Here is a 27962-nt window from a genome sequence, read left to right on the forward strand (position 1 = left end):
GAACCAAGGTACCACTGTAGATCCAGAAGGGTGGATGGGTTTGTATGGCAATCACTCAAGGGCCATGCATTATTTTCATTTGGGGGGGTATGTCAAAAGAAGAAGTCTTTAGAGGTCTCACAACTGCCTCTTTCAACACTACTAATACTGTAGTCAAGGTACATAATGTGCAAGAAGGCAATTGGCTACATTCTGCCAAACACCTTGCCCAGGCTGCAGCAAAGTGAAATTCATCCATCAAAGTTAAGAATGGATGGTTCATTTGAATATATCCATAAATTGAAAATAGGAGCTGATCTACGTATATACTAAAAAGGTAAAGGGACCCCTGACCATTAGGTCCAGTTTGTTGTTGTTTAGTTGTTTAGTCGTGTCCGACTCTTCGTGACCCCATGGACCATAGCACGCCAGGCACTCCTGTCTTCCACTGCCTCCCGCAGTTTGGTCAAACTCATGTTCGTAGCTTCGAGAACACTGTCCAACCATCTCATCCTCTGTCATCCCCTTCTCCTTGTGTCCTCAATGTTTCCCAACATCAGGGTCTTTTCCAGGGAGTCTTCTCTTATCATGAGGTGGCCAAAGTATTGGAGCCTCAGCTTCATGATCTGTCCAGTTAGATGCACCCATATATTGAGCTGCACAACTAGTACCATGTAATATGCAACTGGTGACGAATCTAAACTTATTATTTATTTTTATTCCATCCATCTATCAAGAAGCTTAGAGTGGCCTACAGTTTCAGACCATAGGCCTGTGAAGGATATGCTCAAAGACAGTAACAGGCGCAGGGTTAGTGGGAATTTAAAACTGGGACTTCTTGGTTTATGTCAGGTTCATGTACACCCTCTAGCCACCCTATTCAAAAACGAGGAAGCTATTCTCACCTCAAAACTGTGGACAGTTTAAATAGTTTTGAAGTTTCAAGAGGTGGAGAGGAAAGTGAGCTTCCTCCAAGGCTGTGGCGAAAGGAGTAGTTTTCTCTTTAAGAACATCTGCTAGGCCGCTGACGCTCGTCTGATTCAAAGGACAAAACGTCACAGAAAGAGGGTACGGGTGTCTCCTCCAATCAGCTCAAGCGGCGACCCGAAGGCAAGACGGCAGGAGGCGAGAACGCCTGACGTCGCAGGCTCGTCGAGCGCTTGGTTTAGCCAATCAGAGCGATACAAATAGTCGGGGAAGGCGGGAGCGCGCGCGCGCGCAAGGATGTCCGTTACTGCCAGGCTGCGCGCGCGCGCCTAGCGAGGCAGGCGAGAAAGGGGTGAGCGCGCGGGGGGGACTGTCGGCCCTCAGATACCGACGAGCACGAGGCGGTTACCCGCTTCCCTTTTCCGTAAGAACGGAAGCCAAGAGGCGACGCTTCGGCTGCGGCGCCGCCTTCGAAGGAGAAGAGCGTGTGAGAGACGGTGCGCTTGAGCTCGCCCCTGGAAGAAGCGACCGCGGCGTCGGCTTCGACATCTTCTAGGCCGCTGTGGGCGGGGCTTATTCGGACTCGGCCGGCCCTGCCGGGTCCCGCGCGCTTTCAGGATGTCGGCACAGGCCCAAATGCGCGCGATGCTGGACCAGCTTATGGGCACCTCCCGGGACGGTAAGAATGATTGCCTGCTTGTCAGGCTCGGAGAGGGCGGGGGCGCGTCCCCCTCGGTCGCGGGGAAAGAGAGCAGAAGGAGCAGGAAAGGCCTACTGCGATGATTGGCAGGTCCTGCGCCGTGGATCCTTTTTCCTCCCATTCATGGGCGGGGCTTAAGGCAGGGTTTGAGGCCCCCGCTCTGGTGCCGCCACTACGATTTGTAAGAGGGACGTGTGTACAGTATGCCGATGCGGGTGTGCAGGGAGCAGGAGAGGGATGCATCCTACTGCGAAGAAGGGCGCCTCTTTGGTCTGCAACGCACGCAGGGGCAACGTTGGCAGTGAAGTACTCAAAAGGATATGGGCTTGACTAGTTAATTATTAAATTCCCCGTTCCACTCTTCATTTTGGCTCATCAGTGAAACAGCAGTTCACCTTATTCTGACCGGGGTAGGGGGAGCATCAGGTCATTTCGGGCACTGTAACTGTCATATATGTTTTGCCTACTGGAGATCTGACCCAAACCAGCATTTCAAGTCAATCCTATATAACTAACATTGCAGAGAAGCATTTTTAATAGAAATTTTAGGCATTGTCTAGATCTGTTAAAAATTCTGCATTTATGTATTTTATTATATATCTTATTTATATCCCACCTTTCCTCCCAAGGAGCTTGAAGTACCATACATGGTTACCACCCCTCTTTGCATTTTATTAACACAACAGCCCTGTGAGGTAGGTTAGTCTATGAAGCAGTGGCTAGCTCAAGGTAACCAAGTGAGCATTGTGGCTGAGTGAGGATTTGAAGCCTGGTCTCTCAGGTCCTAGTCCAACTCTATCCACAACACCACACAGGCTCTCGTTGGGAGTTTGTTTGTTTCTAGCTTTTTCCTTTTAATTTCACTTTGAAAATCAATGGTACCTGAAATAAAACACCTTAGAAGTACATTCTTTGAAAAGGGGCTGTTTTGACCACATTAGTAAAGGCAGCAGCAGCAGTAAGCAAATATTCTAGTGGCCTGTTCATAGATTTGAATAGAATTCAAAGCATTCAGCCATTAGTGAGCTAATATTAGTCCTTACTGAAAAAGCTATTATAGGCACTCAATAGGTTATTGAGGAAGGAAAAATGTTGAGCAGTGAATGTACAGTGGTACCTCTACTTACGAATAATTCTACTTACGAATGTTTCTACTTACGAATGGAGCTCCGTCTGCCATCTTGGATGCAGTTTAGATAGGATTTTTTCTACTTACGCATTTTTAGATAGGGTTGCTTCTACTTACGATTTTTTTCTCCCAATGCATTCCTATGGGATTCGACTTACAATTTTTTTCGACTTACAAATGTGCATTCGGAACGCATTAAATTCGTAAGTAGAGGTACCACTGTATTGCTATATTAAAAGTAGATATTGACACATATTCAGTCCTTTAAAGAAACTCAAATACGGTAAAGTGATTCAACAACTTGCATAGGCAGCTTGCTCAGTCTACTATGATTCTATGAGTCTTTCTTACTGTTTCATCTAAATCAGCTTCCCTTTGGTTAATTTCCTTGCGGGGAAATGATGACAAGCTTCTCCTGGCATCCTTTAAAAGTATGTCCATATGAGCCCCTGTCCACTTGAGTATCACTGGAATAGCATCACATTACAATACACCCCACCAGATATGGACAAGGTGGGAATGCTTTCCTGAGAAGTTAGATTGTCCTGCAATATATTGTGAGAGCATTCCTACTAGTTTCATTGCTGGCACACCAAGCAAGTCTTGGGAAAGAAGCAAGGCTGAGAGCTTTATTTATTTTTCAAATTTGTATTTTTATAGTTTGGTTGTTTTTCCTATGCTTTTTAAAATTTTGTTTGTTTAATGAAAAGCTGAGCTGTAAGCATTGTACAACTTAAGAACAATAATACTGTACAACAGAAAACCAGAAAAAAATATAAAACCAAAAATTCAGGAAATTCACACAAATAAAATACAGGGTCTGAGATCATGGGCCAGGAAATGCCTGGGCAAAGACATATGTTTTAACAAGTCGCCTGAAGCAATTGATTGTTGCTTCATGTATGGCAGAAGGCAGGTCATCCCATTGTACACGGACAATAACAATGTCACCAAACTGTGGACTTGGAGTTGGGATGCTAAGTGTGGAAGTGAATATTTGTGCTCTACACAAAAGTTCAGAGGTGGTTTCTTTTAGACAAAAATAAATTAAGTTGTTACGCTGTTGCTAGATCAGGTGAGAGAACTTTCTCATTTAAAACCTATGTGTTTTACTTTTTGTCTCTTTCAGAGCAGGGGATTTGTTCTTGGTCAACTTTCACACATGCTGGCAGTGTGTTTTTATGCAGAAACTTTTTAAGGGCAATAGATGCTGTTGAAGAGCTCTTACCATCAAAAAGTTCTTCCCAATGCTTAGTCAGAATCTCCTTTCTTGTAGCTTGAATCCATTGGCTTGGGTCCTAGCCTCCAAAGCAGGAGAAAACAATCTTGCTCCCTCTTCCATGTGACGGCCCTTTAGATATTTGAAGATGACTCTTATATCTCCTCTGTCAACTCTTTACCAGGCTAAACATACCCAACTGCTTCAACAGTTCCTCATAACGCTTAGTTTCCCTGCTCTGCACGCGTTGCAGCTTGTCAGTGTCCTTAAATTGTGGTGCCCAGAACTGGACACAGTACTCCAGATGTGGTCTGATTAAGGCAGAACAGAGCAGTACTATGACTTCATTTGATTGGGACACTAGATTTCGGTTGATGCACCCTAGAATAGCATTAGCTTTTTCGCTGTTGCATCACATAGTTGACTCATGTTAACCCCTAGATCCTTTTCACAGATGTTACTGGCAAGCCAGTTGTCCCCTATATTATTTTGGTGCTGCTGGCTCTTCCTGCCTAAGTGTAGAACCTTACATTTGTCCCTATTGAAATTCCTTTTGTTCATTTTGACCCAGTTCTCCTACCTGTTATGGCCTTTTAAAAATCCTGATTCTGTCTTAGGCGGCATTAGCTACTCCTCCCAGTTTGATGTCATTTGCAAATTTTATGAGCCTCCCCTCAATTAGTTAATTAAATTTATTCAAGTCATTTATAAAGATGTACTGTACAACAACGGGCCCAGGATAGAACCCTGCAGCACCCCACTTGTCACTCTTTTCCAGCATGTCTAGGTACTCTTCATGAGCACTCTTTCGGTTCAGTCAACCCATTACAAATTCACCTAACAGTTACTTCATCCAGCCCACATTTTACCAGCTTCTCTGCAAGAATATCATGGGGTGCTTTGGCAAAAGCCTTACTGAAATCAAGATAACACTATGTCCACAGCATTCTCCTGATCCGCCAAGCTTGTAACGCCATCAAGAAAGAAAATGAGACTTGTCTGGTATGACTTGTTTTTGAGAAACCCATGCTGGGTCTTAGTAATCATAGCATCCTTTTCTAAGTGGTCACAGCCTGACTGTTTAATTGTCTGTTCCAGAACCTTTCCTAGTATTGTTGTCAAACTCACTGGTCATTAGTTACCTGGGTCTTCTTTTTTCTCCTTTTTAAGATGGGTACAATATTTGTCCACCTCCAGTCTTCAGGGACCTCACCTGCTCTCAAAAAGTTTACAAAGATTATAGATAGAGGCTCTGAGATTACACCCACAAGCTCCTTTTGTACCCTTGGGTGCAGTTCACCAGGTCCTGGAGATTTGAATTCATTTAAAGTATCTAGATGTTCCTTTACCACTTTTTTCGTTTCTTGGGCTGCAGCTTCCTTACATCATTAATTCTGGTATCACCAGGTTGGGCATTGCTTTCCTCTTGGGTGATGACAGGCAAAGTAGATGTTGAACAGTTCTGCCTTTTCTTTGTCTTCGAACACAGCCAAAGAAACATTATTATTATTATTATTATTATTAATCTTTCTTGCAAGCCTGAGCTCATTCTGAGCTTTGGCCCTCTGACCTTTTCATTATACATTTTCAGAAGGTTCATCCATGAAGGAAAAATTGGCCCTTTAAATGCAGAATGAAATTTTGAATGGTGGCTATCAGGGTAAAACTCTTGGTGAACTGCTTAATTGCCATTCTGCATACAGTCATACCTCGGTTTAAGTAAGCCTCGGTTTGAGTATTTTAAGTACTCCTCAGACCGGTCTGGAACGGATTAATCCACTTTCCATTACTTTCAATGGGAAAGTTTGCTTCAGGTTAAGTTTGGACTTCTGGAACCAATTACACTCATACCTCGGGTTAAGTACGCTTCAGGTTGAGTACTCCGCGGACCCGTCTGGAACAGATAAATCCACTATCCATTACTTTCAATGGGAAAGTTTGCTTCAGGTTAAGTACGCTTCAGGTTAAGTACAGACTTCCGGAACCAATTGTGTTTGTAAACCGAGGTACCACTGTATTTGCTGCATAGCATTTTGAAGTTGCTTTGTAAAGCTACTTTTTAAAGTTAACCTGTGTAATTGTCTCCTCCTATGGAGATGCTTATAACACCGTATCTACAGAATCCCAATAGTTACAATGCAGTACAGTAATATCTCCACGAACATCTGGCTTGTCTAGCGTCCATTCCGGCAAACGTCAACAGCAAACCCGGAAGTACCGGAACGGGTTACTTCTGGGTTTGCCACTCGTGCATGTGCAGAAGCGCAAACTGCTCCGCGCGTGTGCCCAGACGTGGCACTTTGGCCTGCGTCCTTTCGGCTAGCGGCTGGGGCTCCGGAACGGATCCCAGTCGCAAAACAAGGTACAGTGGAACCTCGGTTTATGAATTTTCGGTTTATGAACGCCGTGGACCCATCTGGAACGGATTAATTCATTTTCCATTACTTTCAATGGGAAAGTTCGCTTCAGTTTATGAACGCTTCAGTTTATGAACAGACTTCCGGAACCAATTACACCCATGCTTCAGTTTATGAACGCTTCAGTTTAAGTACCCCGCGGACCGTCTGGAACAGATTAATCCACTTTCCATTACTTTCAATGGGAAAGTTTGCTTCAGTTTATGAACACTTCAGTTTATGAACAGACTTCCGGAACCAATTGTGTTCATAAACCGAGGTACCACTGTATGACTATACTGATTAAGCTTGTTCGTGAACTCTGAACTGTCTGCTTATTGCATTGTTTTATGTTTGTTTTATCAACTTGTAACTGATTAGCATCTCTGAACTATATGGGATCCCTTAAATGGAAGGGATTACACCAGGCATCCCCAAACTTCGGCCCTCCAGATGTTTTGGACTACAATTCCCATCTTCCCCGACCACTGGTCCTGTTAGCTAGGGATCATGGGAGTTGTAGGCCAAAACATCTGGTGGGCCACAGTTTGGGGATGCCTGGATTACACTAATATTAGTATTGTATTTCTAGAAATACAATCCACAATTATTTTTTAATCATCTCAACTTTTTGATAATTACTATTTTCAGACTGACCAATAACTTTTCATCCTCCATTCCTAATTGTGGATATCCTCTTAAGTTCATACTTGTTCAGATATTGAATATCCATAATAATACTGAATACTTTAAAATGTAATCTGAAGAAGAAAATACAAAAGGCATATTGAAAATGACTGTGTAACTTAGATATATTTACTATGGCGTAACCTGATTTAATACTTACTTTGGTTATACTTAGAGTTGTAGTGAAAATGAAATCTGGTTTTTGCTTTTGGTATATGATGGTCCCCACTGAGTTAAGATCTGGTGGATTATGAATAATTTAATTTTTAGAGGGAGCTGATTTTTAATATCCACGAAAGGTGTAATTTGTATATGTAACAGTTGTCCTCACAGGCTTTTCCTAAATGAGATGTCATGTAATTGCTTCCATTTCTACCAAGTAGTATATGGAAATATGGTTTGGGCCAGAGACCTTGGGAAAAAAGGAAGCTGCTGTTTCTAAAGATGAACTCAGGGTTTTGTGATCACATACATTCATTGCTACAATTGCAAGAATAAACCTCTTCATGAGAACGTTGTAACATATAGCAGTAGATTAGTTGAAGATCATTCCTTTTCACTCCGAAATTACTAGGGATGCTGGAGTACAGCAATCAGATTTTATCTAAAATTGTATTTTAAATAGCTGTTCAAAATTTGGCAAGTCTGCCATTAATGAGTTTACTCATATGTAATGATTTGCATTTTGATACAAGTTTCAGTAAAGGGAAAAACTAGACTTTCTCATGGAAACAGTTATATTTACAAGCAAGTCTGGGGAAAATATTTCAAAGTCTAGGCATCAGAATCAGTGTTTTTGAGCCAATATCATATTATTTGCTTTCTGGGCAGTCTGGAGGAAAGAGGAAGAAATAAACAAAACATAGACACCTAGGAGTTAAAATATTTTTCCAGTCATAGTTTATAGAAGGCTATTTTTCACTAAACTCCCCTGAATAACAGGCTGACACATTGCTACTAGGCACAAAATAATTTAAGTTTCCCACCATTCTTTACATTCAACATGTATTTCTAGATGCTGTAATGAAAATGCTGGCAGAGTTTATTATATACAAACTGAACAATCTGGCCCCTTGTTTTATTTATAAAGGTTCAATGTATCTATGCCTGCCTACTTCATTCTGCAAGGGAGTGTCAGAAAGGCCCCGCATTCGCCGAGCCGTGAGTTATTGCTAACTTTTCAGATGTGTTAATTAATGTGGAACAACGACTTGTGTCTTAAAAAGAGAAAGAGGGGAAAACATATCAGTTCCTCAAATATTCTGCAGTAGCAGGCATGACTTAAAGACAGCTCTAAATTTTCATTAGTATAAAATTGTTAAATTTATAGACTTAGCTTCTGAAAACCTATTGTTGAACTACTTTGAAGCCATTCTAGTTTGTGAATTACTAATCTAATTATCCTCTTGATTTCTGAAACATGTTTAAGTGGAATAGAGCCCATCTGAAAATGCTACATTTGAGTTCTGCATAGGGCAGATAGCTAAAACTGGAATAACATAATGGAATTATTAAGTCTAGGATTTTGAGTGTAGAACCACTGCATAGATGCATTTAAAGTTACCTATTTCAAGTTGATTGAAGTAGGATAGTGATTAAATTTATAATAGCAAGCTTCTCTATCCTCTGAGGTGAATGAGGTTGGAATGAAGTTGCAAACGTACCATTTTCCCAGCAGTTCTCCTCTGCTTCAGTAATTCACCAGTAGGTTTTCATCATACATAATTATAATTTAAGGGGTAAACTAAAAACAAACAAACACTTGAATAACTTGAGTTGTATAACTGCTGCTGCATCTTTAAACTGGAAATACCTTTTACGGGAACCTCATTTTCAAATTTGAAATATTAACTATTCCACTGTCCCTTTTCTTGAAGGAAAATAAATCAGTAGCCAGGTATTGAGTTTTCCATTTAGGCCTAATATTTCCAACCTTGTTCACAGATGTGATTGATTAGAGTTGCAATTGGACTTCAGTGTGTGGTAAGCAGGCTGACGTGTTTGTGTTTATAGAACTCTGTTTGTCATTAATGTAGATGCAGTGTGTTCAGCTTATGGGGTTTTAGCTGTCTTAAAATAATGCTGCTAGGGAGAATTTTGTTTTTTCCAGTATTCTAGGTTTATAAAAACTCTTCAGTATGTTTGAACCTGCCAAAGTGAAAACATCAATGATGTGAATGATGTCTTGAAGAAATGGCTGCTGGCAATCAGTAGATACTCAATAAATGTGTTGTAAATGCTTGTAAGGCTGTTCATACTAATGCCAAGTGCTGTCCACATACACATGTGCAGGAATAAAAAAATCTGTTGCATATGTACTTATATTTTTGAGGCAATTCTCATTTAGCTTTCTTGCGTTATTTGAGTATTGTGTGGTACATAAAATAATAACCACATGTAATTACCAAGGTTAAAATAGTATCAGTTCTTCAGATTCTAATTTTGTGTGTGAAATGAAGAACAAAAGTGAAACTACACTGGTTTTAGAACATTATGTGTCTAATCAGAAATGTTTGTTTATGTGTTACAGGGGATACCACCCGTCAGCGAATCAAATTCAGTGATGACAGAGTGTGCAAAAGTCATCTTCTCAACTGCTGCCCTCATGATGTCCTCTCTGGAACAGTGCGTATTTTATTTTATACTTTGAAGATACATTTTCCTTTGGTGCAAAAATAGCATTAAGTATTAACCATACAGGTTTTAGCAATTTCAGGTCCCAGTTTGTCTGAAAATATGTAGAGGTGTCAGACCAGTTTATGGTGTTTCTTGTTACTGATATACATACATTTTTACATAAATTATGAGAATGATTAATTAAGATATTGTAGAAATGAAATCCCTATTGATGATTATGTCTTTTGAAATGATTGCAGCAGAAACTAATACAGTGTTGAATTTTCAATCAAAATATGTTATAAAACTGGAGGTAGAGCAAAATAACATCATTTCCCCACCCCAACCCCAGCAGAACTGTTCTCATGATGGTAAAATATTTCGATCTGCCGCCTCCTCTGGAATATTAATTGCTCTGCTAGACCCAATTTATTTGCTTTCTTACAGAATCTCTGCTTTCTTACCTTGCTGTACTGAATTATTCATGTTGCTAATTTGCCATGTTAAGTCACCTTTCCACTATATTTGTAAAATATGAGTTCTACCATCTCTTTCCAGTTTCTGTCCAGATTTCCAAGTTTATTTTCCCTGTCAACAAGATATGAATCCACTTTGTAATCATGCTTATGTTTAATTTTATCAGTTCAAAGTAGGATCATGATGTTGAATGAATCAAAGCAGCTTTTAATTATGAATCCTCTTAGGCATTGGTGCTTATACTCATTTGAGCTTTTCTTACTCTGAATGAAAGAATTTTGCCTGAGTGCCTAAATTGGAGGTGTCTGACTTTGTATTCTCAGGGCCTGCATTGTTTTCCAGACAGTAATCTAGGGATATGCTTTGCGGATTGTTGGGTCCTGTAACAACATTGGTAGCATCTAACAATAAGGATTTCAGTTATGAAGCATGATTGGTCAGGCATGGCAAGAGCATTCACAACAAAATGTATATTGTCTCAAAACATTTTTCTTTTTGCCCGTGGTATTACTTCTAAGAAACACAAACCATACCTTCATTTACCCGGGGCCAGATAAAATTACTTTAGCAACTAGATCCAGTCTGCAGACTACCACTTGGGCATCCCTGAACTAAATTAAGACCAATGCAAACCTAATTCCAAATTTCTTAGTTCAGTCTGAATCCTTGAGGTACAAGAAATATACATGCAGCACAAATTCTTTTTTGTTGTTCTTCTTGAAAGGTGGACACAATGAATGTTCTTTGATAAGCAGGGGTTCAAATAAAGCTTCCTTAAAAAAGAAAAATTCATAAGATGGCTGAGTTATGTTATAGAACTCCCAAGAGGATGGAAAGAACAAATACTAATCATAGAGTTGGAAGAGACCCCAAGGGTCATCTAGTCCAATCCCCTGCAATATAGGATATTTGATGCAAGCTGTTAGAAATTGTTAGAAACTTAGTTGCAAATTTAAGATAGTGTGTCTTAAGCACTAGTTCCTTCATTGCTGCTTTATTGGGAGCTAAACCTTAATTTCAGTTTGATAACTGATTAGATAAAAAGATAAAAGATCAAGAATCTAGATTTGTCAGTGTGAACGTGCTTCTAACTTGATAATGAAATATTCACTTCTAAGCTACATTTCCCCACTGCCCTCATCACACACAAATTGATATTTAACACTGAGCTACCAGTGAACTTTTAGGAACATTTTTACTTTATAACTGCAGATCAGGGGCATAATTGAGTCTCATATCCTAGAACTCACTGCACATAAAAACATATGTGTATAGGAGAAAGGTTCTAGCATAGCCTGACTTGCTGCCTTTTTATGTAGGGGACATTTTTTCCTTGTGAGGGTGGATGTGAGAAAATATAATAAGGTGACTGTTAGGACCACAGAGTGGGATGGGGACACAAGAAAAGGGTGAGAGAAGAAGAAAAATGAAGAAAAACCAGAGGAACTTGCTTCTCCCATCACACAGTAAGTAGCCCAGTTGAGAAGGGGAAAGAAAGCATTCCTGTTTGTTTGTTTTCATTTTGAAGATTTTTTTAACCCACTGTATATTAAAGATAATTCCAGAGTAGGATTTTCAAACTACTGAATCCTGCCTCCGATGCTTTAGTCATCAGCCAAGCTCTGTTGTTATAAGCTCTTTTTCGCCTCATGTTTGTCCCAAAGGCCAAAATAGGTATGGTTTGTTAAAGCATTAGTTGCCTTAGATAGGCAGACCTTCAGGGTCCCAAAAACCTCCCAGCATCCCAAGTTCTCTGGTAAGTACTGTACTCCACAAGGCAAACAAGAAAAGCAAATCTGATGGTATAGGAGCAAATGGTGTTTGAGTAAGGAAAAGAGTGACATTGAATTTTTATTTACACTTCAAACATTTTATCATTTTATATCCTTCATTATCAGATAATCTATGGGCAACATATATTTCTCCTGTGGTCCTTCCCCATTTCCTCCCACCTATGTTGTAGGCTTTTCTGTCTAACAGCATTAAAGTAAGGGGACCGTACTGCATGTCAGCCTACATGTCAGCTACAAATGTTTCAGTTGACTTCAGGAGAGATGCAAATCTGTAGTTGCCCCAGTACTGTCCCTCCCACAGCTTGGAGAAAGGGCAAGATCTTACCTCTGGCATAATGCTGGTTTTTAAAGGCTCAAAGTTTTTAAAGCACTGCATGACATCAGGGACAAAACACCATCACCCACACAATTCAGTGAGGCAGATCGGGGCTTATCCTTGTACTGTGTTTTGGAAGCATTTGCAGTGTCTGACTTCAGGGACAATCTCCTCTCAAACTTGCAGGAGAGGGCTCCATACAGTGGGATATTTTGTAGACCTGCCCACCCCATATTAATCACCTTACCTACAACAATTGCCCTTCTAATGCTGGCCTTGGATTTACAGAACTGAAAGTTCTGGTCACATACAGGACTTTTAAAATTTCTTCTTATAGTGGCAGTCAACATGCATCCTGGAAAACACCCCATGTGACACAAGGGGCTGCTGCTAGATGGTAATACTGCCTTCTTTCTGTCCCCCATGCATCCATTATAGTACCTTATGCTTATATGGATCCAAACCTGAATACAGTGGTACCTCAGTTTAAGAACAGTCCGGTTTAAGAACGATTTGGTTTACAAACTCCACAAAACCGGAAATAGTGTCCCGGTTTGAGAACTTTACCTCGGTCTAAGAATGGAAGCCGAATGTGTGCGCCACGCAGATCGCTTCTGCGCATGCGCGCGCCGCGGAACTTAAACCGAAAGTACTCAAACCGCAGCGGACTCAAACCGAGGTATGACTGTATAAGCCATTGCATAGGAAAAAGAAAGGTGGATTTTAAGGGCTATACTGGTAGCTAAACTTCCATTTTTTGAAAAATTGGAATGTTTCTAAAGATAATGGATGATGGTCAACATTAGTAACATTCAGTACACCAACTGAAAGCACTATGAATCCATTTATTTTACTGACTATTCAGAGTCCGACTTAGCTGGATATCACCCACTGAGTGAGCTTATATACACATCTCTAAGAGTAAGTCTCAATGAATTCAGTGGGGCTTCTCAGTAGACATGTATAAGATTGCATTGCTAGCTTCCTTGAATATGAGGGGAAAGCAGTGCTCTTCTCTGCATATCAGGGATGGGGAACCATTTCTGGCTCAAAGGCTGCCTTCCCTTCCTGTGGCCATGTGCCAGTGGGGGGTGGTGAGAGGCAGAAGTAGACAAAGCAACAAGTATAAATTACATTTGTACATTAGGCTAGTTTTTACACACATCCTCCAGGCAAGTAAGCAATAAGAAAACATTCTAGCCAGGTGAAAACACTGGTGGAGGGTGCAAAGTAGAGCCAGCGAGGAAGCGTGTCCTAGGGAGAGATTTGAGGTTCCCCATCACTACTGTTTTTAGTGTTGGGAGGTTATGTTGTTTGCCCAACCACTATTTGTATAGGCAAGAAAAGAGACCAGGAGTCCCTTTGACATACATATACTGGCCGGGCTTACATTTTACATGAAGCCAGCATTAAAATAAAAATTTGGTTTCCACTTGCGGTTTTTTGGAGGGATGCAAACCAGATGCCCACGTTCTCATGTAACAAGCTAGACTGAGTTGTCCTGCTACAAATAGCTTCAAACTGCTGCTGGCTTTAGTTTTTGAAATTGGATTATTTTGTTGTTACTTTTTAATTGCATTGTGGTTTTAATTAGAATTTGTAATCTCTTGCTATCAAATTAAGCAAGAGGCATTACCACAAGGAGACATTCCAGCAAAGCAAAGTAGTTGAGAAAGGGGCACAAGCAGGGTCATATGTGGTGTAGCCTAGGGAGAGCCCTGGAGGGGCATATTTGTACACATCACCCAGCCTGAGGTTTCCCACACCAGGCGTACACACACCTTTTGTCTCTTAACTTGCAACTACTAGTTTATCAGGAAAACATATACAAGGATAGGTGGGGAAATGTACTTAGGATTTTCTACTTTTAAAATATTATTAGAAATGCTGCTAAGACTGCAGAGCTGTTTGGGTGAGGTTCAAACAAATACCTTTTGCTCTAGTTTGTGAGTATGGTTATACTGACTGCGGTTCACTGATGCTTCAGGGCAGACTGGATTCAATCACTTATAACAAATCTGGTGTGCTAATTATTTCAAATACTGTATTGTTTTTAAAGCTTGCACAAACACGGTTTGCTTCACAATATTGGAGTAGAATATGGTTTTAACCCACTATATATATCCAGTGTTTCTGTGTAAAATTTTGCATTTATTTTCAGAGGATGGACCTTGGAGAATGTCTGAAGGTGCACGACTTGGCATTAAGAGCCGATTATGAAATTGCTTCCAAAGAACAAGACTTTTTCTTTGAGCTTGACGTATGTTTTATTTTGAAACTATATCTAATAAAAGGGTAGAGAAGGGAGAATGGGGAAGGAATGAGACAAGTGCATGGTGCAGTTGTGTTTTTAAAAACTTTTAATTCTATAAAGAATTCAATAAATAAGTGGCAGCTTTTGCAGAATTATTTGACCCGTACATGAAGTGTTGTGAAATGTTTATAGTTCATATCCTCAATACAGAATGCATAGCTTTTGACAGTTATTAAGAGTGGGAGGGGTTGTTGCTATTCCCCATCCTCCACCTCCAAACTGTCTCTCTCAGAATAGTATTTGCATATGTATCTTTGACACACACTAAGAGTACACAACCCTTTTTTAAATGAAGGCATGGTAGGTGTCATTTCTTCGCTCCACATCCCACAGTACCAATAGTGTGTAAGAAGAAGCTTTATTCTTGTAACATTCACGCAGTGGGAAACTAGGGTATTGTTCCTTGTTATGTGAATTCCATATACATATTACTTTCACTTTAACAACTATTTTTTGCCAGTTCAAATGCAGTTGCGTTTCAATCCAATATGATTGAACCATCTAATTTTACCATTAGAAATGGCCCACTATGTGATCTGAATGGGAATGGAAGCGTGAAGACCCAAGCACCTTTTAAGGTTGAACCAGCAGTCAGTGAAGCAATGCTAGCCTTATTTTTTAAAAATGCTTTTTTTGGCAGTGATAGTCCTTTGATTGATGCCTTAGATTGGGTGTTTTTATTAAAAAATGTATTAGGCAATGGATCATCTACAGTCATTCATTGCTGATTGTGATCGAAGAACTGAAGTGGCAAAGAAAAGACTGGCTGAAACCCAAGAAGAAATCAGTGCTGAAGTTGCAGCCAAAGTAAGCATTTAAGACTCCTACTCTACAAGTCACTTCTTAGATAATAATTCTAGCTTGATTTGTTAAACCATTATTTCTACAAAATAAAAAAAAATCCTTCCAGTAGCACCTTAGAGACCAACTAAGTTTGTCATTGGTATGAGCTTTCGTGTGCATGCACACTTCTTCATTATTTCTACAGTGCAAATAATGTGCAAAAAAATCACAGCAATAACCCCACCGATCTCCTTAAATCATTTTGGCAATGCTCTGAGGTTATTAGAAGTCCATTTAGCTGTTGACAGGGCGATGCAAAGAGTTTGTGATTGAACACAGGTTTTAGTTTAAGCTTCTCTGAGTTGGATCCAATTCTCTGGGCTCTCCTGATTTTAGCATTTTATGTTTTTTTCCTATGGATTGAAAGCTTTCTTGAATCGAACCGAAATAAATTTATAGGTTTTGAAAGAAAGTTCAGGGAACTCAAAATGCAAGAGCAGACTTTGAGAACCTTTTTTCCTGCTTGTAAGAATTAGGATTCAATGGCTCCTCTCTTAACTGAAAAAAGATCTGCCTTAGAGGGCAAGAGAATATTTTTGTTTTGTTCAAATAATACCCACTCCTATGCCACAGTCATTTTAATTATTGAGGGTGTTACATATAGTTAACTTTGGTACAAGGAAGGAACATTAGGTGGTTTTTGGTATTGGGAAGGAACTTAGGCAGTTGTCTCATGCTGACTCAGACCATTGGACCATCTAGCTAAGTATTGTTTACACTATCAGCGGCTCTCCGTGATTTCAGACAAGGTTCTCTCTTAACTCCACCTAGAGATGCTGTGGACTGAACCTTATGCATGCAAAGCAGTTGTTCTGACATTGAGATAGCACCCTTCCCCATTTATACTCGTGTAAACGTCAGTGGGTTTTTCTTTTGTTTTACTGGGAAAATACCATGGACTAATAAATTGTAATGAATATAATGCATACTGAAGTTCTGGACTACCATTCTTCATCTTTTAAGTGTAATTAAACCTTTTGTCTCATAATGATCTTTCTAAAAGTTATATGGCTCAATAAATGAGAGACCAGCAGCCCATTTTTGTTCATAGAGAACATAGCTGGGTTTTCCTAAATCTTGGGCAGGGGAGGGGGGCAGGGACCAGAAAAATGCCAGAAACTGCCCAGTGAGGACTGATTATGTGCATTGGCCACAGAATGTTGATTTATTGTTGCTGTGTGTAAAACCAGGGTATGGGGGGGTATGGAGAGTCCTGGAAGAGAGCATGATTGGCTAGCCAGCTGGAATCCTTAACACAAGTGCTCCATACTGTCACATTTTGTTGTAGGTCCTACTTGTGGGTTTATATTACAATGGGTTTTTGTGCATTATTGAATTCTTGTAAGTCTTACATTTTCTCCCATCTTAAAGGCTGAAAGAGTCCATGAATTGAATGAGGAAATTGGAAAGCTGCTTGCAAAGGTAGAACAACTTGGAGCTGATGGAAATGTGGAAGAATCTCAGAAAGTAATGGATGAAGTGGAGAAAGCAAGGGCAAAGAAAAGAGAAGCAGAGGTAATCTGAATTTGCATTCTTTAGTGGTTCAATTTGGTATTTGAAAATCATGGTTAAAACACTGGTCCCAAGCTTATCAATAAGTTAATTCACAATGTTAGCATATAGAGAAGTCTTAGATGGTTACAACTTCATCTGTTGTTCCAGAATGTATATATGAATTTAAGAGTTGGAATTTTTTTTCTAGCTGATTTAACTTCTTATGATGTACTGCAGAAGGAGAAAATAGCATGAGGGGACCCATGCAATTTCTTTCCTTCTGTGATGCTGGGTACCTCCAGCTACCACCCAGTTTCCCTTCTAACCATTCTCTCCAGAATCCTACTTATTCCCATTGTCTGTTTCCCCCCGTCTCTTCCTGTGTCAATTTTGGATAGTAATCTTATGGTAGGAAAGCACCATGTGCCTAAATTGTGCTATATAAAGTTGTTATTATTATACTGGCTGGCTTCTAAGCTGCGTTTTTGAACTCCCAGTCTTGGCTTACATATAGAAACAAATGTAATTTCATTCGCAGTGTCATTTCATTGTTTTCCAGCTTTTTAACTGGAAATGCTTATAATTACATTCTATTTATGTCTTTTTCTCCTCCTGCCCCCATGCTCATACCAAGCAGTTTCTTTAATCTATTTTAAAAGTCAAAGTTTATTGCTCCATTATTGTTTCTCTTACGGACAATACACCTACTCTACACTGGCAGTTCCTTCAAGGTTTTTTTGCACTTCCCTTCCCTATACCAAGGGGCATCACACTGGGCAGATAATCAGCTAGTTATTCTGATCTTTACAAACCAAACACTCACTCTAATTTTGAACCCAATGTCCCCATGGTAACAGGCCTGGAGGCAAACAGAGCTGCTGAGAAAGGATGTGTGTTTGCAAAGAAAAGCTTAAAAGTAGCTAAAAACACATAAGAGGGCCAACCCTCCTCCCAAAAAAAGCCCTGACCCACTGTGATTTTGTCAGTGGCCTTTGGCAGCCAAACAATGCTGTGTATTAGTTGGAAATTGAAAAACTGGTAAGAGGCAAATTATTAATTTATAAAAATATTGTATATCACACCCTTCCAATGTCTCCTAGGGCAGCAAATGGCACAAATGATTAAAACATCTAAACACAATTCCAATACAGATGCGCAGTTGGCCTGTTTGAGCCCCTTGCAATTTATGGTACAGTGAAGTAGGGAACGGCTGGAAACCTGTACAGAAACACTCCTGTTAAGAGAGGAGGATACATTGCCACATTTTGTGCAAGTCTAACTTGTTAGAAATAATGGCTATTGTTGCCTCTGCCATTTTGCTTCAGTTTTATTTAGGAAGTGTGCAACAGCAGAGTGAGCAACCAGCAATGTGAGCAACCAGAGTGAGCAAACAGCAGAGTGAGCAACCAGCAATGTGCACACTCTGTAAAAGGGTGGAACTCTTTAAATCTGAAGCTGCAAGCTTGAAACCATAGGTTGGGAAATTTAAAAAACTGAAAAATAGAATTTATATTAAAAAAATGAAAGTTTAGGCTGGAGCTTGTGCATAGTGCTGGCCTAATTCATCACCTATCCTTTATTAAGGAAGGGAAATGCTGGTTTTCTAGCTAGAGAAGGCACATTATATACTTATCAATAATATGTTTTATTCACGCATTTGAGATAAATATTGTGATGTCTTTGCAGGAAGTGTACAGGAATTCCATGCCAGCTTCCAGCTTTCAGCAACAGAAGCTTCGAGTATGTGAAGTATGCTCAGCATATCTTGGTCTACATGATAATGACAGGCGGCTTGCTGATCATTTCGGAGGAAAATTGCACTTGGGCTTTATTGAAATAAGAGAGAAGCTTGAAGAACTCAGGGTAAATAAATATTACATAAGTACATTAATTTTAATGGATCTATTCTGAATATGACTTAGTTGGATGTCATATCACGCTTAATATGTGTTTGCCATAACTCCAAGTGCTCTTAAGTAGGTGAGGCAACTAATAAATTTATGAAATAATCATAGAATCATAGGATTGTACAGTTGGGAGGGACCCCAAGGGTCATCTATTCCAACTCCCTGTGTTTCAGTGTTCAAACTCCCATTGTTCTAGGTGCATTTTGCAACAGGAAATTTCATTAGCTCAAGCAGTTTCTGAGCTCTGGGTGCAGTACTGTGCCTAAGATTTCAGATTGCAACTGCAGAGTGGAAGGAAAGGAGGACCTTTTTCTGCCTCCCCACTTCTAGCTACTCCCTGAAAACTGGAGAAGAGACCCTCTTAAGAATATTAGGGAAGTGGGCAGGGGAAGGACTAGACCATGTGAAAAGTGAACATAGTATTTTAGCTGCAGTTCATACATTTTCAGCTTTGTATTCTCGTTATAAAAAAGCGTGCCTGGATAGTCTGTTGTTTCGCTCATAACCTAGGTTTAAGGTGCCATTTAGCTCCTAGCTTTCATATCTCAATTTCTAATACTGTACATGAGAAATGGCCTTCCAACCTCTGCTTAAAAACCTCCAAGGAAGGAGATTCCGCCACCTTCCCCAGGGAGTCCCTTCCACTGCCAAACTTCTCTTAACCATCAGAAAGTTCTTCTTGATATTTACAGTGGTACCTCGCAAGACGAAAATAATTCATTCCGCAGTCGTGCCGTCTTGCGGAAATTTTCGTCTTGCGGAAACAAACGGCAAACAGCAAAAAAAAAAAAAATTGTCTTGCGAGATGCAGCCATAGAAAGCTTCGTCTTGCGAGGCAACAAAGAATCGCTAGACGCTTTCATCTAGCGAGTTTTTTGTTGCGTGAGGCATTCGTCTTGCGAGGTACCACTGTACTTGGAATCTCTTTTCTTGTAACTTGAATCCATTGGTTTGAGCCCTAGCCTCTGGAGCAGGAATAAACAAGCTTATGACTAGTGATGTTAAATTCTCGAGAATAATCTTGTGGAGAATATTCTCGATTAATGAGAATATTAGATAATTTTCATTTAAAATAGGAGAATATTCATTTTAATGCATTGAAAATGATATAATTAGTTAATATATATGTTTATTCATGGGTAAACATGTTCAGATGGCAACCAAAAACTGTACAGATACTTTTATTCAATGGGGCAATGCAATGAATTCACATTATTTGATTTTTTTTTTGCACCAAACTTGAAATTGATTGTATAGGCTTAGGTACTTTAAGTGTATAAAGCATTAAAGCTACTTTCTGTAAAAATAAAATAAAGTAAAATAAATCACACTATATGGCCAAGGGTATAGAATTGCTAAGAATAAGGGCACACCAAAATAGGGGGGGAGGCTATTACAAAAGTTGAAATACATACAAATTCAAATGTTCATCAAATTAAATGAATAGCATTTTTAAAACTAAAAAAAAATGTTTTCTGTAGCTCACATTTCAGAACTGCCAATGGTGAATGGCACAATACCCAGTAAATGTAACTGGATCATTACTTACACTGGCAGTATCACAGCTTGACTTATTATTTACTATATTTTTAAAATGTGGGTTGTAAAACTGGTTCTTAAATTAGAATTTACAGTTCGTGGAGAATATTCTCTGAAGAACTTTCTAGCAGAGAATATTCTCACCTCATATCACTACTTGTGACAGCCCTTTAGATATTTGAAGATGGCTATCATATCTGCTCTCACTCTCCTCTTTACCAGGCTAAATACAGTGGTGCCTCGCTAGACGAATGCCCTGTAAGACTAATTTTTCGCTTAACGAAGAGATTTTTCGAGCGGAGGTTGCCTCGCTAGACAAATTCGTTTTACAAAAAATTCGTCTAGCGAATCGCGGTTTCCCATAGGAATGCACTGAAATTCAATTTATGTGTTCCTATGGGCAAAAAATAATATATATATTTTCAATGCATTCCTTTGAGATTCGCTAGACGAATTTTTCGTTATACGAATTGACCCGTGGAACGAATTAAATTCGTCTAGCGAGGCACCACTGTATGCCCAACTCCCTCAACTGTTTCTCTTAAGGCTTGGTTTCCAGACCCTTCAGCATCTTGCTTGCCCTCCTTGGTTGCACACATTCCAGCTTGTCAATATCTTCCTTAAATTGTGTGTCCAGAACTTGACACAGTACTCTTAAGTGCTGTCTGAACAAGTCAGAACAGAGTGATACTATTACTTCTTTTGATCTCAGAACATTATACTACTTTAGATGCAGCTTAGAATAGCATTAGCTTTTCTTTGCTAAACCATTGCACTGTTGACTCAAGTTAAGCTTGTGGTCTACTATAACCTCTCACAATAAATGCAGTGCACAGAGCTTCTGGATCAAATTTTTTTAAATATTGGACTACACAGAAAAAGAGAACTCTACATTAAGCAAAATAATTAAATATTTGTAAGTTTCCACTAACTGATTAAAATACCTTTGGGTGATTATTATATCCTCCTTTCACCTTCATTTGAGCTTTCCTGGTGTATTGACAAGATGTGCCTATCAGTCTCTCCAACTTTGTCTTTGTCTTTCAGAGAATTGTGGCTGATAAGCAAGAGAAACGAAACCAAGAACGTCTAAAGCGTAGGGAAGAAAGAGAGAAGGAAGAAAGGGAAAAGCTAAGGAGGTAAAAGTCTGCTCTTGTTAACCAGCTGTTTTATTTTGATAAGATTTCAGAATAGTTTTATACTTTTAAATATTTTCGCGCTACTGATTTTGAAAGACCTTGAGAGGGTTTTTTGCTCTCAGTGGTGTTACAAAAGTTCTGGAAAAGTATACAAAATAGAAAGTAGTCTCATAACTACCTGGGGGGGGGGACTGAAAGCCAAATGGAACAGCTAAGTGTCATACTGGTGCTTGAAAAATGGAAATGCTTGCAGCCTATTTCCACACTTGACTTTCACAGGGATAACAAAAGTCTAGCACTAATTCACTCTCGTGAACAGTGGCAATATTTCCCTTAGACCATGATCTATCTATTTAAACATTAACCTTCTTTTTAATAAATATTTTTATTGATGTTTAACTTCAGTTAACAAAATATACCCACAAAGGGAATACAGAGCTTAATAGTTGTTGAAGAAGCATTAATTTTCTTATGTTCCCCATAGGTTTCATATTTATAGCAAGTAATTGATTTTAAAAGCTTATATACTTGGAAAGGCAATAATTTTAGTTTTCATTAACAAGGAAAAATAGCTGGTACATGCATCTTTTTGACACAGGAGTTGGGGCTGACCTGGGTTTTGTATTGCTGAGCGTTAGCTGTGCACTTGCATGCAAAATGCATCACTTCAGTAATACTCACTTACAAATAGTATACTTTGTATTTTGACTTCTCAACATAAAAATTTACCTGTATTTTGCACTTTTTTCAGATCTCGATCTCATAGCAAGAACCCTAAAAGGTAGGTTATAATCCCTTTTTGTAAATTTTCACAAACAGAACCATTAAGTCTGCCAGTTATTGATAAATAATAATATAATCTCCCTGGATATTACAAACACAGTCCTAATTCCCTGCACAAAAATGAAGTTTCCGTTATTGACTTCAGCAGATACATTCACAATCTCAAGTGATTCATCACTCAACTACGGAGAACTCGCACTGGATCTCATTTTGTATATAGTGCCTTTCCGCTTCATTGGTTGCTGGGAAATTAACATCTTTGGTCCTGCTTATTAATGCATAAATCGGTGATAGAAATCTCAGTTGATCCTCCTTAGTTAACCAAAGATTAAGGTCTTCTGTAGAATTGGAATTTCATGAGCCGCTTCAGATGCTACTGGATTCACTGTGGCTGTGGGCCATATTTTATTAGCTATTGAACAATCATTCGAGGCTTAAGATACAGGGTGAGAGATTGAATTGGCTGCTTTTTCAAGCCAATGGAAATGTTTATTTAAACTGATCATATATTTTATATATTTTTATTTAACTCCCCCCCCCCCTGCTTGATTGTAAAGGAGGGTAAAATCCTCTGACGTTTACAGCGATAGAATTTTTTTTTAAAAAAATTAAAGTTATCTATTAAAAACAGTTAAACAGGTACTGGGGGGAACTAAAAAGAAGATTAAAACCAACACTTGATAAGAAGAAATAAAACTTTTGGATAGGCTTGCCTAAACAAATATTTTTTAAACAGGCACCAAAAGAAATATAGGGAATGCACCTGCCTGTTGTCAATAAGCAGAGAGTTTGTTGCCTTTGGTATTTTAGGCCCAGAGGTTCCAGATTCCTGCATGACATGTCCCAGCATTGATATAGTGCTTCTGCCTTGCTGCTGCCACACAACTCAGGAAGTTATTCTTAGTAGTGGTTCAGAACAGCTACGGTACAAGGCTGCTCATCTGCTTCAAAAAATTCTGCTAAACTCCAAAACTTGCAAACTCCTGTGCAGTACAACAAGAGAGTGCTGACCCTGTAGGTTCTGTTAATGTATTTGCTGGTGGTTCTTTCTCATCAACTATAAATCTCCTTTCAGGTCAAGATCCCGAGATCGCCGTAGACATCGATCTCGTTCTTCCTCACGTGAGCGAAAGAAAAGAACTCGCTCCAGATCCCGTGAGAAACGTCACCGTCACAGGTCTCGTTCCACCAGTCGCAGCAGGAGCCGCAGCCACCAGAGAAGCAGGCATAGCTCCCGGGACAGGAGCAGAGAACGCAGTTCTAAAAAAAGGTAACATTTAGGTCAGCAAGAGGAGCAGTTAATGTCCTCGATTTTACTAGTTTATGTGGAGAAAAGTTTGTAAAACATTATTCTGTCTTCGATGGTAGTTAGTTTATTCTCAAATGTGGTACAAGTCCTTTGTCATGGGCACTAGATTGATAATTTGTGTTTTTAATAGTTGGATTATTGTGTTTATGTTTCCATTTATATTTGTAAACTGCTTTGAGGAACTTTTGTGATGGGGGAAAGTTGTATTTAATTTGTTAAAATAACCGTGTTTCTGCCCTTCTTTCCAGGACCTACCACCAGGATGTCAGTCATTTCCTCATGCTTTTCTTATGCGTAGAGTTCATTTTTGTAATATCTAGATAGTGCCACCACTTGAACTTTATTCAAATGCTTTCTCAAAAGCATCTTTTCATTTGAAACCTTTTACTTTACCACTTTGTTTCCTTTACTGTCAGAGTTTAGACTGTATGCTCCTTGGACAGATATTGCCTGCAAGTTCAAGTTTTTTTTTTTAACCATAGGTCAGCACAATGTAAGATAAAAGAACTTGCAGTAGTACAAATCACCTTAGTTTATAGCTGTTGAAAGCACATATGTTGCTGTAATTATATAGAAATAATCTGTTGGCATTGGATGCTTGGAACCTGTACCCTTCTACCAATGTGCAACCTCTTATCATACTAACAAGTCAGGTGGTGAAAACATTGGCCTAGCTTGCACAAATTGGTAAATCATGGTTTAAACCGTGACTTGTTTGATAATTCAAACTGCCCAGCAGCTTAACTATGGTTTGTTTAGTGCAGTGTTTCTCAGACTTGGATCTCCAGCTGTTGCTGGACTACAACTCCCATGATCCCTAGATAGCAGGGATGATGTAGTTCAACAACACCTAGAGACCCAAGGTTGTGAAACAAGCTGGGATTGTTTTATCTTCTCTGGGACAATTTGTGGTTAACCTGTTCATTAAATTATGGCTTAAACCCTTATTTAGCATTACTTGTGAACTAGCCTGTGGCTTGACTTATCCAAGGAATGTTTCTGCTCTGATTGCAGCATATGTGCACATTGACACACACAGTTACAGCAGTTGACCAGTAGTAATATTGACTTTGATTACATGAAAATTGACTAGCTGCAACAGTTTGTCTCTTCTCTTTAGAATTATGAATGTAAGGAGAAGGCAGATGTAGCAAGTGATCCTAGTTTGACCCCATAACATATTTTTTTACGCTATGCGTTCTTAAGCCCAGTTAGACAGTTTCTTGCTACTATCTTTCATATTAATAAAGAAAATTAAAAACCAAATGTAGTAATGTCGATTTTCAAATGCATTGTATTTTCTTTCCAGATCCTCAAAAGAAAGAGCTTCCAGAGATCAAGAACGATCAAGAGACCGTAACAGAACATCACATGACAAAGAAAGGAGCCCCAGAGAAAAGTCACCTAAAGACCGAGATTGCAAAGACAGGAAGCGTTCCTATGAAAGTGCTAATGGCAGATCAGAAGACAGGAGAAGCTCAGAAGAGCGTGAAGCAGGAGAAATATAACTGGCTGTACATTCACTTGATCCTTTAGCTTCCTATGGAGTTGCATACTGTGGTTTAGTTTACAGTTATTCAAAGGGACACCAGTGAGCAGTTCCACACACTGATCCAACTAGGGTAGATGTACAGTGTATAAAAATGGTTATAATGAAGTCTGAATTGACCCCTTTCAGTTGATGACAGCTAAAGCAGTGTCCTTTTTTTTCTCTTTTCCAATAAACTTGTAAAACATTATTTTCAAAGATCTCTCTTCAAAAAGACAACAATTTTATGTACCAAGACGTAGATCTCAATGTTTTATTCTCCTTTTTCAATACAAGTTATAGTGAACAAACTATATTGTGCTCTTTGCCTTGGATGCATTCAAACCTTTATAAACTACTCTAATTTTCCTCCAGTCAAAACAGCAGCACTGAGTGGTTTTTAGGGAGGGCGGGTGGGTCCCAAAGCTTTTAATTAACTCTATAATTCGGTGTTCTCAGTTGCTTCTTGAGAGCCTAGGTTTGGCAGTATGTTTTAGATGTGTGCTGGAGAAAATTGAAAGTTTTTTTTTACAGTGCCCATTTAGACTTGGAAATTGAACAGCTGTTGCATTTCATCCTTTTTATTAATTTCTATTGAAACTTTGAAATCAAAACCAGTCCCATATCTGTACCACTTGATTGGTATGTGTTCAGTATACTTGGTTCTTTTTCCATAAGATTTTTTCTGCTTTTTCTTGTGGGGTGTTAACTGCACATCCTTAATTGTAAAAAACAACAAACCAATAATAAAATAAATAAATAAAATAACAATTTTGTCCCGTGAAGTACCTGTGTGTTACCCCACTCCTTCCTCACAGCTAAACTGCTTGTTGCTAATGTCCATCCTTTCTATCAGGTAAATTGTATCTGGAACCTGCATGGTGATACATTGTTTTTTACCTGGATGGTAACACTGTGTTTGAGGCACACAGTTGTAATAATATATCCCTTTTATGAAACAGACTATCTGCATTTTGATGAACAGCAACATTCTGTTGCTTTTACAATGGCAGCTTCCACTTGGGGAGGTTAAGATGTTTATAGAATTTGCTGTTAGCATGCCCACACAGACTCGCTCCAGTCTAGTCACATCTCAAAAAAAAAATTATTGCTGACGATGTGATTGGATGAATATATTTGGTACGCCACATATAAATGTGTGCATGGCCTTCATTTGTGTTTACAAATAAACAGTTGGAGTTGGGAGTTTGAACTGGCACTTTTCCCATTAGATTATTGAGAGAAGCTATATAATATTATACCATCTGTTAACTGTTGAGAAGGTGCTTTTCCTCAGAGCTAAGAGTATAATAATGGGGCTTCTCAAATAGATTTGATTTTAGTTTCAGTCCCCTTGCATCAGCAAAATCAAGCACGAAACCATTGTTTATATTTTTAAACTAGTTTGTTTTGATTACTTTGCATTTTATAGTGATGTTCCCCCAATAATTTTTATTGGTTTTCATTAAAATACAAGAACATATAACTACAGTAACTTGTCCAGTGCTACATTTTTACTAAGTTTCATATGCAGTGAGTACATAGTACGCAGGCAATACGTTTACTTACATATTGTCAACTGAAGTAGTCTTTCCAGAGAGAGTCTTGTGTCGAGAGTGGAATAAAAGTATATTCTGTCTCATTTATAGAGGGAAAGAAAGCAAATCAAGTCTCACCAGAAGTGTCCATTCTTGAAGTGCTTTTAATTACTGTACAGTATCCTTCTGTGGTGAGTAAGGCATTCAGATAAAGCCACACTCCAAATATTTAACCAGAAGTCAATGGCGATATCTGTAGAATGTTTCCAAATACTTAATCTCTGCATTTCAGGCTATTTGAGTTTGGGTCTAATAATATGTTGAGAGCTGAATTGGGTGAGAGGGGTTGGTGTGTAATTTTAGAAATAACGTGAAACATCTTTTTCCAAAAGAAGTATACAGTATGAACATGCAGCTCCACCTTGCCTGAAAATGTGAGCCCCTCTCTGCAGCCTTTCCATCATGGGGGAGATACACCGATTTATGTTTTGGTGAGAGAGTCCAGTGCCAGCAAAAGGTAATTTTGAGAGAAGCCACCTGCAGATGAGCAGAGATTACTCATAAGGGATGGGTTGTGCCAAATTGATTGCCATGTGATCTACCACTATAATCCCTAAATTTCCCCCCTACTGTCTGCAGGCCTCCTGTATCTCCTGTGTATTGATCTAAAAGAATACAAAAAAGATTCGTTTCCTTTTTTGTCATATTTTGATTTGTTACAGAGAGACTCAAATAATATAAGGGAACAAAAACCACCACACACACACCCGTTCCAAATACCTTGCAAAGGTGCAGAATTGATTAGAATGAAACCAGGTTAAGTGGGCACCATCTGGCTTCTCTATTAGCTCATGATTAGATGTTGCTTTACCTCTAGCAAGAAGATCTCTCATCTGATAGATGCTACTCTCCAGTTTTTTAAAATTGTCCATATCTGTCTTCCTGTCCAAAAGACAGGTGATTTAACAGCAGAGTGAAAACAAGGAATATACAGAATGTACAAAGCTCCAGTATAATTTACCCTTCAACATTTTGTATAAATCTTATGCAATGGCTCCCAAGTACTCTCCCTCTTTCACAATTCTGTCCCAGTAAGATATTTTAAAATAGGAATGTGTACCTCTTAAAAGGGATGTGGGTGGCACTGGGGGTTAAACCACTGAGTTTAGGGCTTGCCGATCAGAAGGTCGGCGGTTCAAATCCCTGCGACAGGGTGAGCTTCCATTGCTCGGTCCCAGCTCCTGCCAACCTAGCAATTTGAAAGCACGTCAAAGTGCAAGTACAATAGATAAATAGGTACCGCTCCAGCGGGAAGGTAAACGTCTGTGT

General features: G+C 39.2%; 1 protein-coding gene across 4 annotated transcripts; it reads left to right on the plus strand.

The window, feature by feature from the left end:
• Nucleotides 1–1202: 1202 nt before the first annotated feature.
• Nucleotides 1203–27890, plus strand: LUC7L2 (LUC7 like 2, pre-mRNA splicing factor). Of its 4 annotated transcripts, XM_035127456.2 has the most exons (12): nucleotides 1532–1585; nucleotides 8128–8198; nucleotides 8982–9020; nucleotides 9568–9662; nucleotides 14401–14499; nucleotides 15250–15360; nucleotides 16768–16911; nucleotides 18577–18753; nucleotides 21384–21475; nucleotides 22227–22256; nucleotides 23334–23528; nucleotides 24877–27889. In XM_035127456.2, the coding sequence occupies exons 5-12, from the start codon at nucleotides 14404–14406 to the stop codon at nucleotides 25073–25075; spliced, it is 1044 nt and encodes a 347-aa protein (XP_034983347.1). In that variant the 5' UTR covers nucleotides 1532–1585; nucleotides 8128–8198; nucleotides 8982–9020; nucleotides 9568–9662; nucleotides 14401–14403; the 3' UTR covers nucleotides 25076–27889. The 4 variants fall into 4 exon arrangements, with proteins under 4 accessions (XP_034983345.1, XP_034983344.1, XP_034983347.1 ...); XM_035127454.2 differs by lacking the exon at nucleotides 8982–9020 and having other exon boundaries at nucleotides 1203–1585; nucleotides 24877–27890; XM_035127453.2 differs by lacking the exons at nucleotides 8128–8198; nucleotides 8982–9020 and having other exon boundaries at nucleotides 1203–1585.
• The last annotated feature ends 72 nt before the right edge of the window (nucleotides 27891–27962 follow it).

Source organism: Zootoca vivipara, chromosome 10, assembly GCF_963506605.1.
Source record: "Zootoca vivipara chromosome 10, rZooViv1.1, whole genome shotgun sequence".
Lineage (NCBI taxonomy): Eukaryota > Metazoa > Chordata > Lepidosauria > Squamata > Lacertidae > Zootoca > Zootoca vivipara.